Source organism: Podarcis filfolensis (assembly GCF_964270895.1).
Source record: "Podarcis filfolensis genome assembly, chromosome: 6".
NCBI lineage: Eukaryota > Metazoa > Chordata > Lepidosauria > Squamata > Lacertidae > Podarcis > Podarcis filfolensis.
In genome coordinates, this window is record NC_139609.1 from 60,225,441 (window position 1) to 60,239,257 (window position 13,817).

Sequence of the window (13,817 nt, forward strand, 5' to 3'; positions counted from 1 at the left end):
TCACGGGCAACAAAGGGAATTCCACCTGAGAGGTTTCAAGTCACAAATGCGTGGGTTGGTCTCGCACAGTGCGAACCAGAGATTTGTGAGGAGACTCAACAGGCAGGTGGGAAGGTGTGCTCACAAGTCCTCTCAGAATGTGATTCGAGAGGGGGTGTTGGGAGTGGCTCAGAACTTACAGGGTTAAGAGTTCTGAGTGATGACGCCTCACATTCTGAGGGCGGGTTGAGAACACTGGGAGTGGCCAGTATCTCTGTGAGAGAGAGAAAGACGCACGCAGTGTGAGAGAGAGTCGACATGAGTTGCGTCTCACCGGGAAGATTTCGGTTTGTGGATCTGTACGAGAATAAAGACTTTAGATAAGGAGACTGCAAAGTGTCAGCCTGAATTATTCCCTTCACACGAAGAACGTTCCTACTTCTGCTGCTGCTGTGTTTACTCTGCTGGAGTCAAAGGTCTTTGAGAAGGGTCAGAGCTGCGCGAGGGAAGTGTGCCGGACCCCCCGGACTAAATTGACTTCGAATAATTTTTCGCTCTATAAGACGCACCAGACCACAAGACGCACCTTGTTTTTGGAGGAGGAAAACAAGAAAAAAAATATTCTGAATCTCAGAAGCCAGAACAGCAAGAGGGATCGCTGCGCAGGGAAAGCAGCAATCCCTCTTGCTGTTCTGGCTTCTGTGATAGCTGCTCAGCCTGCATTCGCTCCATAAGACGCACACGCATTTCCCCTTACTTTTTAGGAGGGAAAAAGTGAGTCTTATAGAGCAAAAAATACGGTATTCCATATCCAATTGAACATCCTGATGTTATCAAATTTGGGACCTGCTTCCTGTTCACATTAACAGTTAAATCTTTCAGTTCATCTGGAACTAACTTATAATTTAAAATAAACATTACATTTTACATCTGTTTCAGAATTTTAAATAAGTTTCAGATTTCTTGGCTCAGTTATTCTGGGTGCTTTTTTTTTTGCAAGTTGCTCTAGTGGCAGGTCTTTTGTAACCCTACTTCCTCTATGCAACATCAGCCAATATGATAGCAAGGTACAATGGGCTTAGATCTTTATAGTATAAAACTATTCTTGGTTTTCATCATGGTTGTCGGTGTATAAGTTCCGTTCTGGTTGCTGTTGCCAACTCCTTCTTTTCCAATAGTCCCAGGTCACAGATTCAGTCGTTCTGACTCAAGGAACAAGGCAGTTGAGCAGCTCGGCAGCTGTATCCATGACTGAGCATCCCTTTTTAGGATCCACTCTGCTCACCCCGAAAAGGGGGAGGGGCTAGAAAAGGTGCCCTAAACATAGTCTGCCTCCCTTTTTCCCTGACTGGATTACCGTGCCCAGTGGGGTCACCACCTAGCAGTCGTAAAAGACAATTGAACTTTGGAACATGGAATACTGTCATTGTCAGATAACACAGACAGCGAACGTCTTGAACGCAGAACTGCCATCATTGCAAGAGAGCTGTGATGTTTTAACATCGATATTGCAGCGCTTCAAGAGACTCGAAGAGCAGGTGAGGGACAACTGAAGGAAGAAAAAGGAGGCTACACATTCTTCTGGAAAGGTCTATCTGAACAAGAGCATCGAATACACGGAGTGGGCTTTGCTATCAAAAACGACCAGGTGAAGCTCCTGTCAGAAGTCCCTACCGGCATTAATGAGCAACTCTCAACCCTTCGAATAAAGCTCACCAAAAACCAACAGGCTACTATTATAAGCACTTATGCACCAACACTGGATGCCGATGAAGACATTAAAGAAGAAAGTTACTCTCAGATTGATACCGTCCTATCAGAGACGCCTAAGGAAGATAAAATTATCCTCCTGGGTGATTTTAATGCAAGAGTTGGGCGAGATTACGGACTCATTGTTAAAACCGTGTTTATGGAAGACAATCTTACTCGGCTACGAGTGATTGCCAAAGAAGAAGGGTGTATAAATGGCCAAAGTGGCACCCACCAGATGGTGTTGAGACTAAAAGTCCTGTCAATTTGGCCCATGCTGGCTGGGGCTGATGGGAGTTGGAGTCCAGCAACATCTGGAAGGCATCATAGAATCATAGAATCATAGAGTTGGAAGAGACCACAAGGGCCATCGAGTCCAACCCCCTGCCACACTGGTGTATAGTGTTGAAGGTCTTAAAGCAACAATTCTGAACAGCTTCTGGCCCATCTTTGCCCACCATGCCCCAAACTTCAACTTCCTAAGCTGTTTGTAGAACATAGGTTCTGGCCCCTTTGAAAAAGTAACATTAGGTATGGTATTAGCTGTCACCTCCAGATTTCCCACCCAAGATTCTCTCTCATTCAGTATGGATCTGAGTATTGAAAAGGTTTAATCGGATTTATAACAGTAATAATTCTCCATTTATAGTGATGAGAATTCTCCTTTCACATAAGCCTGTTCCCTGGATAACAATATTTGTAATTATACTATCCAACATTAAAATTAAGTACCATTTTAGTTATCCCGCCAGCTGTGTTCCAGGTGAGTCTATCTAGCTATCTTAAGCTCTTCTTCTTATTAGTTTTCTCTAGTCTCTCTTTTCTACTTCCTCAAGGGGATTTTCCCTGGAGGCTTATCTGGCCTAGGGATGGACATATGTAAGAATAGAAACATTTCTCTAGTGATTACACCGGGCAGTAAAATTATTCCTATACAGTTATGGGATTCATATATAAGAAAGCAAACTACTGATCTCCTTTGCTGTTTCCTTTTAGCATTGGTTTAAGTAATCTTTAAAGATTCGTCTACACTGGAGATAATATGAATTTCCTCTGCTGCTGTTATCATCCCCTTCTTGTTTTTGGTACTAAAATATTATGAAGCATCTGCACTTGATATGTGATGAGGGATTATCCTTCCTAGTAGAGAGCCCCTTACCCTAACACCTTAGGACCACCATCACTATGATTTGCTTTTTTTCCATACTATGTAGCAACGTATTTTCTATAAACCATTTGATAGATTCCCCTAGAATTTCTGCCTTGACAATTGATCTTAATTAAATGACCTGAAGTGTGACCTTTGTCTAGAAAATCGGTCATCTTAATTGACTTGGCACTGTTGTTTCTCTATGCTTAGCCTTTTGTTTTTTAAGGCTCTGCATGGAAAGGCACAGGATTCTGATTCAGCACCACATTCCCACCAAGGTTTGTACTATGATTTACAGCTAATGGGTTGTCTGGGAGAGCTAAACCATGACCCCAGGTTCGGACAATGTGCTAAGTCAAACCACGGCTTAGCACAACACAGCAGCAGAATTGCCAGAGAGGAGCACAGCAGTCACAATCTCCTCTCCCGGAACCTGCACATTTGCGGCTAAGCCATGGTTCGGCTTAGTGTGATGTCCGAAGCAAGCCGCTGATTCAACAAAATCTTATCTTAATTTGATTTTCTAGTCTGAGTGAACCCCATTTGGAAAACAGCCATCTAATGCATCTTGCATTTTGAAAACTTATTGATATTACCAAAAATCCTCTTTCAATGAAGGTAGTGTTACTATATAGCACTTCTTGAACAATTGCTTAATTATTATTAATTTAGAAGACACATTGTCCAGTAAATGCAGAATTAGAGCAGGGGCAGGCAACTGGTCTGTAAAGCCTTCTGTAAAGCCCACCAGCCTTCTGCTGATTTTCTTGGCAGCAGCAACAGCTGCACCAAAGCAGAAGAAAGTCAGCCGCCCAGTTTCCTTTGTTGCGCCAATGTTCCATTGTCTTTTATAACAGCCTGGCTGCGGTGGTGTTGGCAGCAATGAAGAAAACCCAAACAAACCACCCAGTGTTCTCTCTTCTGTGATTTCTGTTGGTCTCAGGAACACTCAGTCATCATTGGAGGAGCATCGCCGGCACTGGACAAGATTGCAAGTGATCCTCCTCCCATCTCACCCTTTTGAAGCATCAGAGAAAAGCTGCAGGCTTTTGCCTCCAGCATCATCTGACTCCTCCAAGCAGGCAGGAGCTGGATTCCTGACAGGAAGGAAGAAGTCAATGCCAAGTTGGAGAAAGGCCCTAAGGGGGCAGAGTAGGGCTGGGGCTGGTGACCGATGTTCTTTTGGGGCTTGCTTATTTAGAATCTGTTGGCAAAGCTCCATCCCATTGCAGCCACGTGATGGTGCGCAAGCAGGACACACTCGGGAAAGACATACGCATGATCCCTTGCTCCCTTTCTCCCCAGGCCTAATCTTTCACAGAATCGCCTCTCATATGCTTGAAAATGATAAAGTAAATGCCTTAGTACACTCTAAAGTACAGTGATTACTTCAAACTTCTGGGAGCAGGGAATGTCCCATGGAGGCACCACCATCTATAAGAGTCAAACATGTTATTTGTCATCCTGGATGCTATGAAAGTAGTTCCTTGGAATTGCCTCTAATAGAGCACAATCTGTGTGCAAATGTGCGCCATCTGTTTCTCTTTCAGGCCAAGATAAGTTTAGCAAGCCTTGATGTCATTCCTCGCCTCCTTCCTTTCTCTCTCTAGAATCTTTCTCATTCCAGAATTGCTACCCTAAGAGCCCTGCTGTTCTAGGAACCATGGATGCTTCCTCAGCGCTGTGTGTCTTTTAGAAGCCATTAAAATCAGTCTTATTGGCTTCCTGAATGCTAAAGTGAATTTTAAAAAATTAAACGAATACTTTTTAACAACGTATGAATTGTGCCAACTTATTGCTGTGGATTTAATTACACCAGTGCTGGTGTGCCACTTTTAATTAATTTTAGCTGTCAAACAAGTTGGATTAACGGTCGGGTAATGATATGTCATCTCGATTTGGATTAGCGTGTTCTTATATCATCATGTTGTTGAATTTGACAGATAACTGAATTTCAGTGACTGAAGGAAGGATTGTAAGAATGTTGTAAGAATGTTCTTCTTCCTTAGGTATTTCTGTTTTCATGGATTTCTCTTGTTTTCTTTGCAGGGCTGCAGCATGAAGGGATATTCAGGGTGTCAGGATCTCAGGTTGAGGTGAATGATATAAAAAATGCATTTGAGAGAGGTAAGAGTAGTTGGGTTTTTTGTATTGCACAATTCTCTGCAATGTGTCTTCATGCTTCTGGGTTATTAGTTTAAGCGAGTTGAGACTGAAGTCATAAATGAAGACTTCAAAGGTCTGCCCAGTCTTAGGCAATTCCCACTTCCCCCAGTGGTTCCCACACACTGCATCTCAAATTGTTTAAGTAGACCCCCAACACGCTGAAGAGTTTGGGAGGGCACAGGTGGCTGCAAGGGGAAGCAGAAAACAGAGCCTTTAGTTGTCCTTAGTTACCTTAGAATCATATATACTATACCTTAAGCCCATTATCACTAAAACAGAGTGGTGCTTTCAAGTCACCATTCTCTTCTTTCCAAAACATGGCACCTGTATTCTCCAGTCAGCTTGGAAGGCTGGTCTTAATATCACACAATATTTTACATTCAAATTATCTGCCTATTAAAAGCAGAGCAGCATGTCCAACCCATGTCAAAGGGCCTCTAGCTAACAGTGCGTATGTGTGTAACTTTATCAGTCGTGAGGTTATGGAGATTGCTGTGGATTTGTCCTTTGCCTGAGAATAAGAGATGATCTATAAGGGTTCGTGGAATTCTGTTTTGTGGTGGGCGGATGTCAGATGCAAAAGGTCACACTTTATGGAGCATTTATGGAAGGCTGCTTAGAGAAAATAGATAACTGTTTTAGTATCTTTGCATGCATAACATTGATTTTTTCCCATTTCATCGCTCATGGCCTCAAATCCAGTGAGGTACTAAACTAATGAAGTTAACCTTAATGTATGTGAGTTTATTACTTCATCAAGAGCCCTTGGTGACAGTTAATATTGGGGATAATGCTCTAATTCATAGTTGCCTATTTATTATACTCTGTGGTGTTAAGATAATAGCTGTTCCTTGACTATTTCTCTTGTAATGGATATCTCTGTGAGAGCAAGAGAGAAGGCTTGCCCCATCATCAAATCTGATTATGTCCAACAGCAAGTTCTCCTTTGGGACTTTCTGTTTCGGTGCAAATCTTTCCTTTGTCTTTGGCCAAAACCAAACCTATAAACTCCAGTAGATTAAGAGTCACACCAGAGACCTGTGCGCTCATGCACTTCATTAGCTTTGCTAGTCTAGCACCACCTGCCTTTGAAGCTGAGCAGGCTGGTAATCAAGCTTTCCATCCGTTGCATGTAAGACTCTACTGGAAGCACAGCAACTCAGCTCTGCTGAAAGACGGAAGGGCCTACATGTTGCAACTTAGAATCATAGAACTGTAGAGTTGGAAGGGACCCTGAGGATCATCTAGTCCAACCCCCTGCAATGCAGGAATATGCAGCTATTGCATACGGGGATCAAACCTGCAACCTTGGTGTTATCTGCACCATGCTGTCTCCTGTTGCCCCATGCAATATGTTAACCTTTTGGTGACTGTCTTTGGATAGGAGTTGGGGCTGCTGAGAGGTGTTGCTTACCCAATGTACTTACATAGAATCTTTTGTTGGATACCTATTTGGGGGGGAGGGGAGGGGTGTTTGAAATCATTATAGGTTACATATTATGAGCCACTTGGGCTCCTGCCTGTTATTTCTCCTTCTGTGAGGTTCAAGCTTCTGATAGATTACTACTTATTTTATTTTGTTAATATGCACCTTTTCTGTTTGTTCTCTTGTCATTCTTGTTTTGTGGTAACCAGGGGAGGATCCACTGGCTGGAGATCAAAATGACCATGATATGGACTCAATAGCAGGTGTACTAAAGCTCTACTTTCGTGGGCTAGAGCATCCCCTCTTCCCCAAGGAAATCTTTCATGACCTGATTGCCTGTGTCAGTAAGTAGCACAAGGATGAAATGAGTCAGTTGAAGATAAGGCATGCAAAGAAACACAACACAAGGAGATAGCTGCCCCTGTCGAGTGACAGAATGAGTAGCAAACCACAAAGGTGTAAAAATATTTAACGTAGAAGGTAACACATATTCTAATGTGCATTGAAGCGGAAATGTTTTTCTTCAGGAGATATGTTAAAATGACAATTTTAATGCATGAAAACAATAATCAAAATGTTAATGCCATTCACCGATGCAAAATCTAACCCCAACAAAAATTGAACGTGCTCTTCTTCAGACAGAATTCTTAATATATCTGGCACAAAGCACATTTTCTATAATACATATAATAAAGATTCTTGCACCTTCTGACATTTTTCTCTCTGTGCCCTCCGCCCCCATAAAAGTCAGTTAATGATAACATCTTACATAGTTCAGCCTTTTTTATATATCTGTGGGAACTTGCTCATTATCCATCCTCTGTGTCTACACAATCTCCCCTCTTTACACCCCCCCAGCACTTGTAAGACTTCAGCTATCTCTCTAAAACCATGCTGCTGGCTTCTTAGAACATTCGCTGATACTTTGATAGTATCTCAAGGAAAATGAGCAAGAAACCGGAATTGTACAAGGTTGTATTAGAACCTACTATAATTTGATGCCCCAGTTTGTTGCTGAGGTGGCAACATTAAACACAGAACAAGAGTTAGAAAGAGGACCTCTTTCTGTTTGCTTCTCATTAGCCAAGGCCTGTTGACAGTTAAGTCATCAATATGTGTATTGTATTAATTCATTTAAAATGTTTTCTATATTGCCTTTCAGCCCAGAATTCCATAGCAATTAACAGATTAGAACTACTAATGAAACATCAGGGAAATACTATGTTAAAGAGAAACTGACCGACAAGCAGTACAGGAAGTCTCCTAGTTGACTCACCCTTAAAAAAAGAAAGAAAAGGCGGGGGAGAGAGAACTTGCTGTCTATACTGTTTGAAGACACAGTAGTTGCAATGTGTCTTGGGCTGTATGTATATTTAGAAACCCAGCAGCTGTGTCTTTTTTTGGCCGGGTACCTTCCATAACCATAAGAGTCAATTCCTTATGGTGTTTCTGTACAGAACATAGAAAATGACTTTCAACTAGTTAAGCTGTTAACGTACAACTTTATCATTTCAAGGGTGCTTTTTAATGTTCTTATGACTTCAAGTTTGCCATGAACTCCCCCTGACTCATTCAGAGAGCAAACAATGAATCCATTGTCCGAGTGTAAGAATGTCAGTGATGGAAGCAGCCTTTGAAGTAGCATGTAGGAGAGCTCCTTTTAAAAGGATCTGTGGTTTCATTCTCCCTGCAAATTAGTCTACACAGTTTTACTCCTGTTAGATGAAAAGAGCAGTCTGTTGCCAAATAATTCTGGACTTCCAGAGCCAAGGATATATGCTGCCCACTTTTTTCCCATTAGACTGCTGCAGACAGAGCTCTTTACCTCACCCTCCAGTTATGTTAATCTATCTGTGGAATACTGTGCCAAAGGTTTTGCTTAAGACACCCACCTTACAGAGCTAACTTTAATGGGCTATTGTGTTGTGGCTTGTGCAACATACAACACTCAATTCACCCGCACTGCATGGACCTTGAAGATAAATTTCTCATCTGCTTGAAGGACCTTTTTCATAACAGATAGGAAATCATGCCTCTGTCATCTTCTGTGCAGGGCTTCGTGAATGTTTTCAAGAACTGCTCAGACCCTTTCCTTCCAAGTTGCTTTTGTTGCCTTTCCCCCCCATCCCACCCCCAATTAAGGGTCATTTCACAAATGACACTGAAGTCACATTTCTGTTTTACTTCATGTGTCATCTTGAGGGGCTGCAGGTGGCAGTAAGTTCTCACTTCCCATGTGATAAAATAGACTTTGGCACAGTCTTCATGCATTGGATTTTTCCTGCACCCATATAAATATGAAACAGTACTCAAAAGTAGCAATGTAAAGTTTCCATAGATATTGAAATGCCACTTATTGTGTGATTAAACAGCAGCTGCTGCTCTTTTTTCTCCTTCCTCCCAGCAATGGACAATCTGCAGGAGAGAGCTCTACACATCCGGAAAGTCCTCCTGACCTTGCCTAAAACCACTTTGATTGTAATGAGATACCTCTTTGCATTCCTCAATCAGTAAGTATTCCTCAAGCACAACAGATGGGTCTGTAGTGTTGGTTTGCCAAGTAAGAATCATAGAGTTGGTGGGCCTTGCTTGGTTCAAGGAGTCCAGAAGTCTCAAGAGATGACTCTCCACCCTTTGTGTGAAGGCTTCCATGAGACCTGCAAGAAAGAGGCTCTCCCAGTCATTCAGATTATACACAGAACTGAGTTCCTGATCACTTAAGTGTAAAGCATTTGTTTCTTTTTAGTTGGAGCCTGTGCTTGAGCTCATCTCTGAATATCAATTGTATTTTTACTGCCAACCTGTGGGCTTTTTTTCTTGTTCAGGTAGCATTCTGTTGGCAAAAATCTCCATGACCAGTATTGCTGTTCCCTGTTTCTAAGTGGAAATCTTGCTAAAAGAGCTACCTTTTAGGGACAGCCATCGTTTCAGGGTACTGGATAATTTTTGTTCGGATGAAATAAGGCCTGTCTTGAGACTTCCTGTAGTATTGCTCTGAAAAACAATGAGGTCTTGATTGCAGCCTGGAAAATTCAAAACCATATCCCCACAAAGTGTGTCATTGTCCTGCCACCCCTCCAGATAGTGTTAGATAGGAAAGACCCCACTTCCTGCAGCTCAGGAACAGAACTTTCCACAGCAGTGTTAGGAAATTCTTCCATGCCTTGGGATTCCCTTCCCTCAGATGCCGCTTCTAAGTCACTGAAGTGAATGGCTGCTCCCGCCCTTAATAGTGTCTCATTATTCAAAGAACTGGACTGGAAAACTGTGTTTGTTTCAAGAATTGTCCAGGCATCAAATAACCCTGTTTTGTGCTTAACCATTAACTTGGTGCCCTGAAATGCCCAAATTGATGCAATTTGCTTTTAAGATTTAATCACACAAACCTGACCGTTTAGAAAACTGCATTGCCACGGAGGACACTCACTCTTCTCACTTTGCATTTTAATTTGGCAAATATATAGCTTTGGAGGGGTTCTAAACAGGGGACAATCCCAACATTGGAGGGAAGGAGTTTGGTTTTGAGAATCCCGTGAACATGAGGGGCTAAAAAAGCAGGTGCCAGCCACTGGATGTTGCTAGCTAGCAGAGTTCATATTTTGTTCATATAGTAGAGTTCATATTTAGCTTGCCCTAAATATGATGCGGGATGCGGGTGGCGCTGTGGTGTAAACCACTGAGCCTTGGGCTTGCTGATTGGAAGGTCGGTGGTTTGAATCCCCACGACAGGGTGAGCTCCCGTTGTTCGGTCCCAGCTCCTGCCAACCTAGCAGTTCAAAAGCACATCAAAAAATGCAAGTAGATAAGTAGGTACTGCCCCAGCGGGAAGGTAAACGGTGTTTCTGTGAGCTGCTCTGCTTTCGCCAGAAGCGGCTTAGTCATGCTGGCCACATGACCTGGAAAAACTGTCTGCGGACAAACGCCGGCTCCCTCGGGCTATAGAGCAAGATGAGCGCCGCAACCCCAGAGTCATCCGTGACTGGACTTAACTGTCAGGGGTCCTTTACATTTTTTATCAGTAAGATATGTTGGAAGGAATGAAGTATGTGATAACATATCTGGTTAAAAATCAAGCTTTATTCTATAACTCTTTCCCCTACTTAAAACCTTATTTCCAGAAACTTAATTAAATGCTTGCAAAGGAAACTGAGACGCCAGCCTCCTTTGGGCATTTGCTTGAACATGTGACAGTTAAAATTGTGTAGAGGATGTCGTCATGGCTGCAAGCCCCATCCTTTGCCCCCCAGCCCTGCATGTGGATTCCTTTCCGGCCTTTGTGCATTGAGCAGAGATGTCCATGTGGGATTTGGCTGATCATGCTTAGAAGCCTCTGCCCAGTCAAGAGCAGTAATAAGGCAGGGTTCCTTATCGTGACAAGGTTCCTATGCATGTTCAGCCAAACACACAAAGGTATTGGAAAAGCCCGAGTTCTTGGGGATCTTAGTTTGCATACGTGTCCTGCACCGTTCTACACATTTTTTTAAGCCTCACATGTTCAGATGAATGCTTGTAAAAGAGTTTTGATGGGCCTTGGTGGAAAGAGAACTGCATACAGCTTTCATTGGACAAGGATAGTCTGGCTACAGTGATCAATGCATTGGCAAGACTTGATTATTGTTATGTGCTCTACGTGAGGTTACTCTTGGGCCTAGTCCAGAAGCTCTAGCTGGTGAAAAATGCTGCAGCTAAATTGTCAATGGGGACAAACTATCGCAAACACGTAATTTCAGTGCTCAGAAGTCTGCATTGGTTGCCCATACTCTACCAGGCCAAAAAATTAATATTTTTTTTTTATTAATTTACAAGGCCTTTAACAATCGGAGCCCAGGGTACCTCAAGAATTGCCTAATCTCTTTTGTCCCTGCCTGATCATTGTGGAGTCATGGCTCAGATGCCCAGCTCATATCCACCAGAAGCTATATTGTTTAGTATTGTAGGGACAGTTTCATGGAACTCCCTTGCAGATGAGGTTAGGGAGGCCCTGCCTATTTTGTTGTTCCAGCAGCCATTTAAATTGAAGTTTAATTTTAACTGGTTTTTATTTTCCGTGTTGCATTCTTTGCAAACGACTCTTGTAGCTAAGCAGCATATAAATTGTTTAAATGACATAAGTGTGGGGCAGAGAGGCCTTTTCTTTTGCCTTTTGGTGGGTTACAGGGGTTAAACAGCAGCACTTGAATTGCATGCTCTTGGCAGTGGCAAACATAATACCCCAGGCAGCCGCAGTAAGGTGGGGTTCGTGAGATCCCCCAACCTTTCAAAGCAAAGTTGTCCCTCTGAGCCTTGTTTAACTTCAAACATTTTCACTGCGTTACACTGACAGATGCTCAAAATACCCATGACTGACATTCCATTTTGAATGTTGGCATGGCATTTTAGCATTCTCAGCAGTTCTTGGGCAGCTGAAAGAGAGATAAATGTTGGCTGTGAGGAAGGGTGCAAATGGAAAAAGCCAGAGGGGTGTGCTGGTTGCCAGGTTCTTTGCAGCCTTGTGCTGTGAACCATGCGGCACCGTGGCTCAGTCACACTTTCATCTGTTTCTTGGCTGGATAGGAGGTGTTGCTTCTGCAGCTGCTATCCAGGCAGGGTGCACTGAACGACATGCCAAGAAATAAATCCCTGGCAACAGCATTCAATCGGCACGGAGAATAAGCCTCCTTAAAAGGGAGCTAGATGATGATGACTCTTCCCAACACATGCACACACGCTTTTAACAAATGCCCTACGTGTTAATTGAAGGGATGTTCAGAAAATGGAAAAGAGGCTGGCTGCTTAATAAAGAAATCAATGCGCTAGTCAGCAGGGAAGTGCTCTGAATATGCATTCAGTGCAAATGATCAGAGAAGCACCATCTATGCAAACAAAACTGAATTTGATCCAAAGCGGTACAGCCAGAAAAACTCGCCCTTCTTTTGGTAAATACCATTACTGTTGAGGGTGGTGGCCCTGTTTTCCTAAGTAGCCTCAAGACATTCTTGCCACATGAGATCAAGTTTTAAAATCCGAGCAAGCAGAGCTAACCTCCCTCCATTTTAACAATTCGCTCTGTACTGTAGGTATCATTGCTCCCAATTCACCCTCTTCCTCTCATTCCTTCCTGTCTTCTGCAGTTTATCTCAGTTCAGTGAAGACAACATGATGGACCCCTACAATTTAGCCATCTGCTTTGGGCCCACGCTGATGTCAGTGCCTGAAGGCCACGATCAGGTCTCCTGCCAAGCCCATGTCAATGAGCTCATCAAAACTATAATCATACAACACGAGAATGTCTTCCCAGGACCAAGAGAGCTGGAGGGCCCTATATACACCAGGGGTGGAAGCGCTGAGGATTACTGGTACGGTAGGAGATAATGGGTAACAAGTGAAGGGGGTATATAGCGCTAGATTGTAGTCTGACTAGTAAATTGCATATTTCGACAATGCTATCATTTCCCCGTTTCAAATGCTGGCCCCAGAACTTATCCCGATTGTGAGTCACATACTGAGCAGAGGCAAGATTGGTGAGGTTCACAGTCCTGAGCGCAACAGATTTTCCCCACCCTAAACCTGCAGGCCCCGAAGATTCAGAAAGCACATGGCATGACTGCACTTCATTATACCAAAGGATAATGCCCATGAAACTGTCCATAAGGGTGTTATGGTAATTACCGTAATCTGCTGGCGAAAGCTGCACAGCAGACACATAGCCTGAATTCATCGCTGACATTCTTCTCATTTTTCCACATGTCTTGAGCGACTTTACTTCAGAGACAAGGTCAGTAGCAGCTGAACTTAGAAAGCTGCAGCATGGGTTAATTTCAGGGCAGCAGCAACAAGTGGGGGAAACTTGAAGCCTTCCTTTCTCTCCTGCCCAGTGCACAGGGGGCCTGGCTGCGCATTTAGTCTGAAGCCGACATCTGCAAACAATTCAGCCAGAGCAGCTCATGTCATTAGATTGGTGGCGGGGGGGAGGGGGGGAGTTGTAGTGGTGGAGCAGCTTGCCCCACTATTTTACCTGAAAAGAAGAATGTGAAAATAACCCGCTTGGTTGCATCTTCATCGGAACAACCCCTTTCCTCTCAGCTACTATGCACAGTGCAGACACTGAACCCCAGACTGCAAGGCCACACAGCACATTCTCGTACTGTATTCATACTTCCAAAAAGTGGAGCCTTTCTTTGCTTTTGTTTGCTACTGATCTTAGTTTTATTTTGTTTAGTTAAGCCCCTTTTGCTATTTAATCTTGGTCGCAAAATGACCACAATACTATATGAAAATAAGTGCCTCCATTAGTGCCTTTACTTAGAGTTTTCAAGATACCACACAGTGGTATTTGCAGCTGGGAAAGAGGTATAGAAACTAGTTTAT

The 13,817-nt window shown here is 43.2% G+C and overlaps 1 protein-coding gene across 7 annotated transcripts in view; it reads left to right on the top strand.

Moving 5' to 3' along the window:
• Positions 1–13,817, top strand: part of SRGAP2 (SLIT-ROBO Rho GTPase activating protein 2) — a 196,136-nt gene that overhangs the window by 160,396 nt on the left and 21,923 nt on the right. For all 7 annotated transcript variants that reach the window (XR_014548983.1, XM_083617107.1, XM_083617110.1 and 4 more), the window contains 4 exons: positions 4,928–5,005; positions 6,680–6,814; positions 8,875–8,980; positions 12,581–12,805. Coding sequence is in view for 6 of the 7 variants with exons in the window: in XM_083617107.1 (XP_083473233.1) it covers positions 4,928–5,005; positions 6,680–6,814; positions 8,875–8,980; positions 12,581–12,805 (544 nt within the window). In the remaining variant the exon portion in view is untranslated. The remainder of the gene's footprint in view (positions 1–4,927; positions 5,006–6,679; positions 6,815–8,874; positions 8,981–12,580; positions 12,806–13,817) is intronic.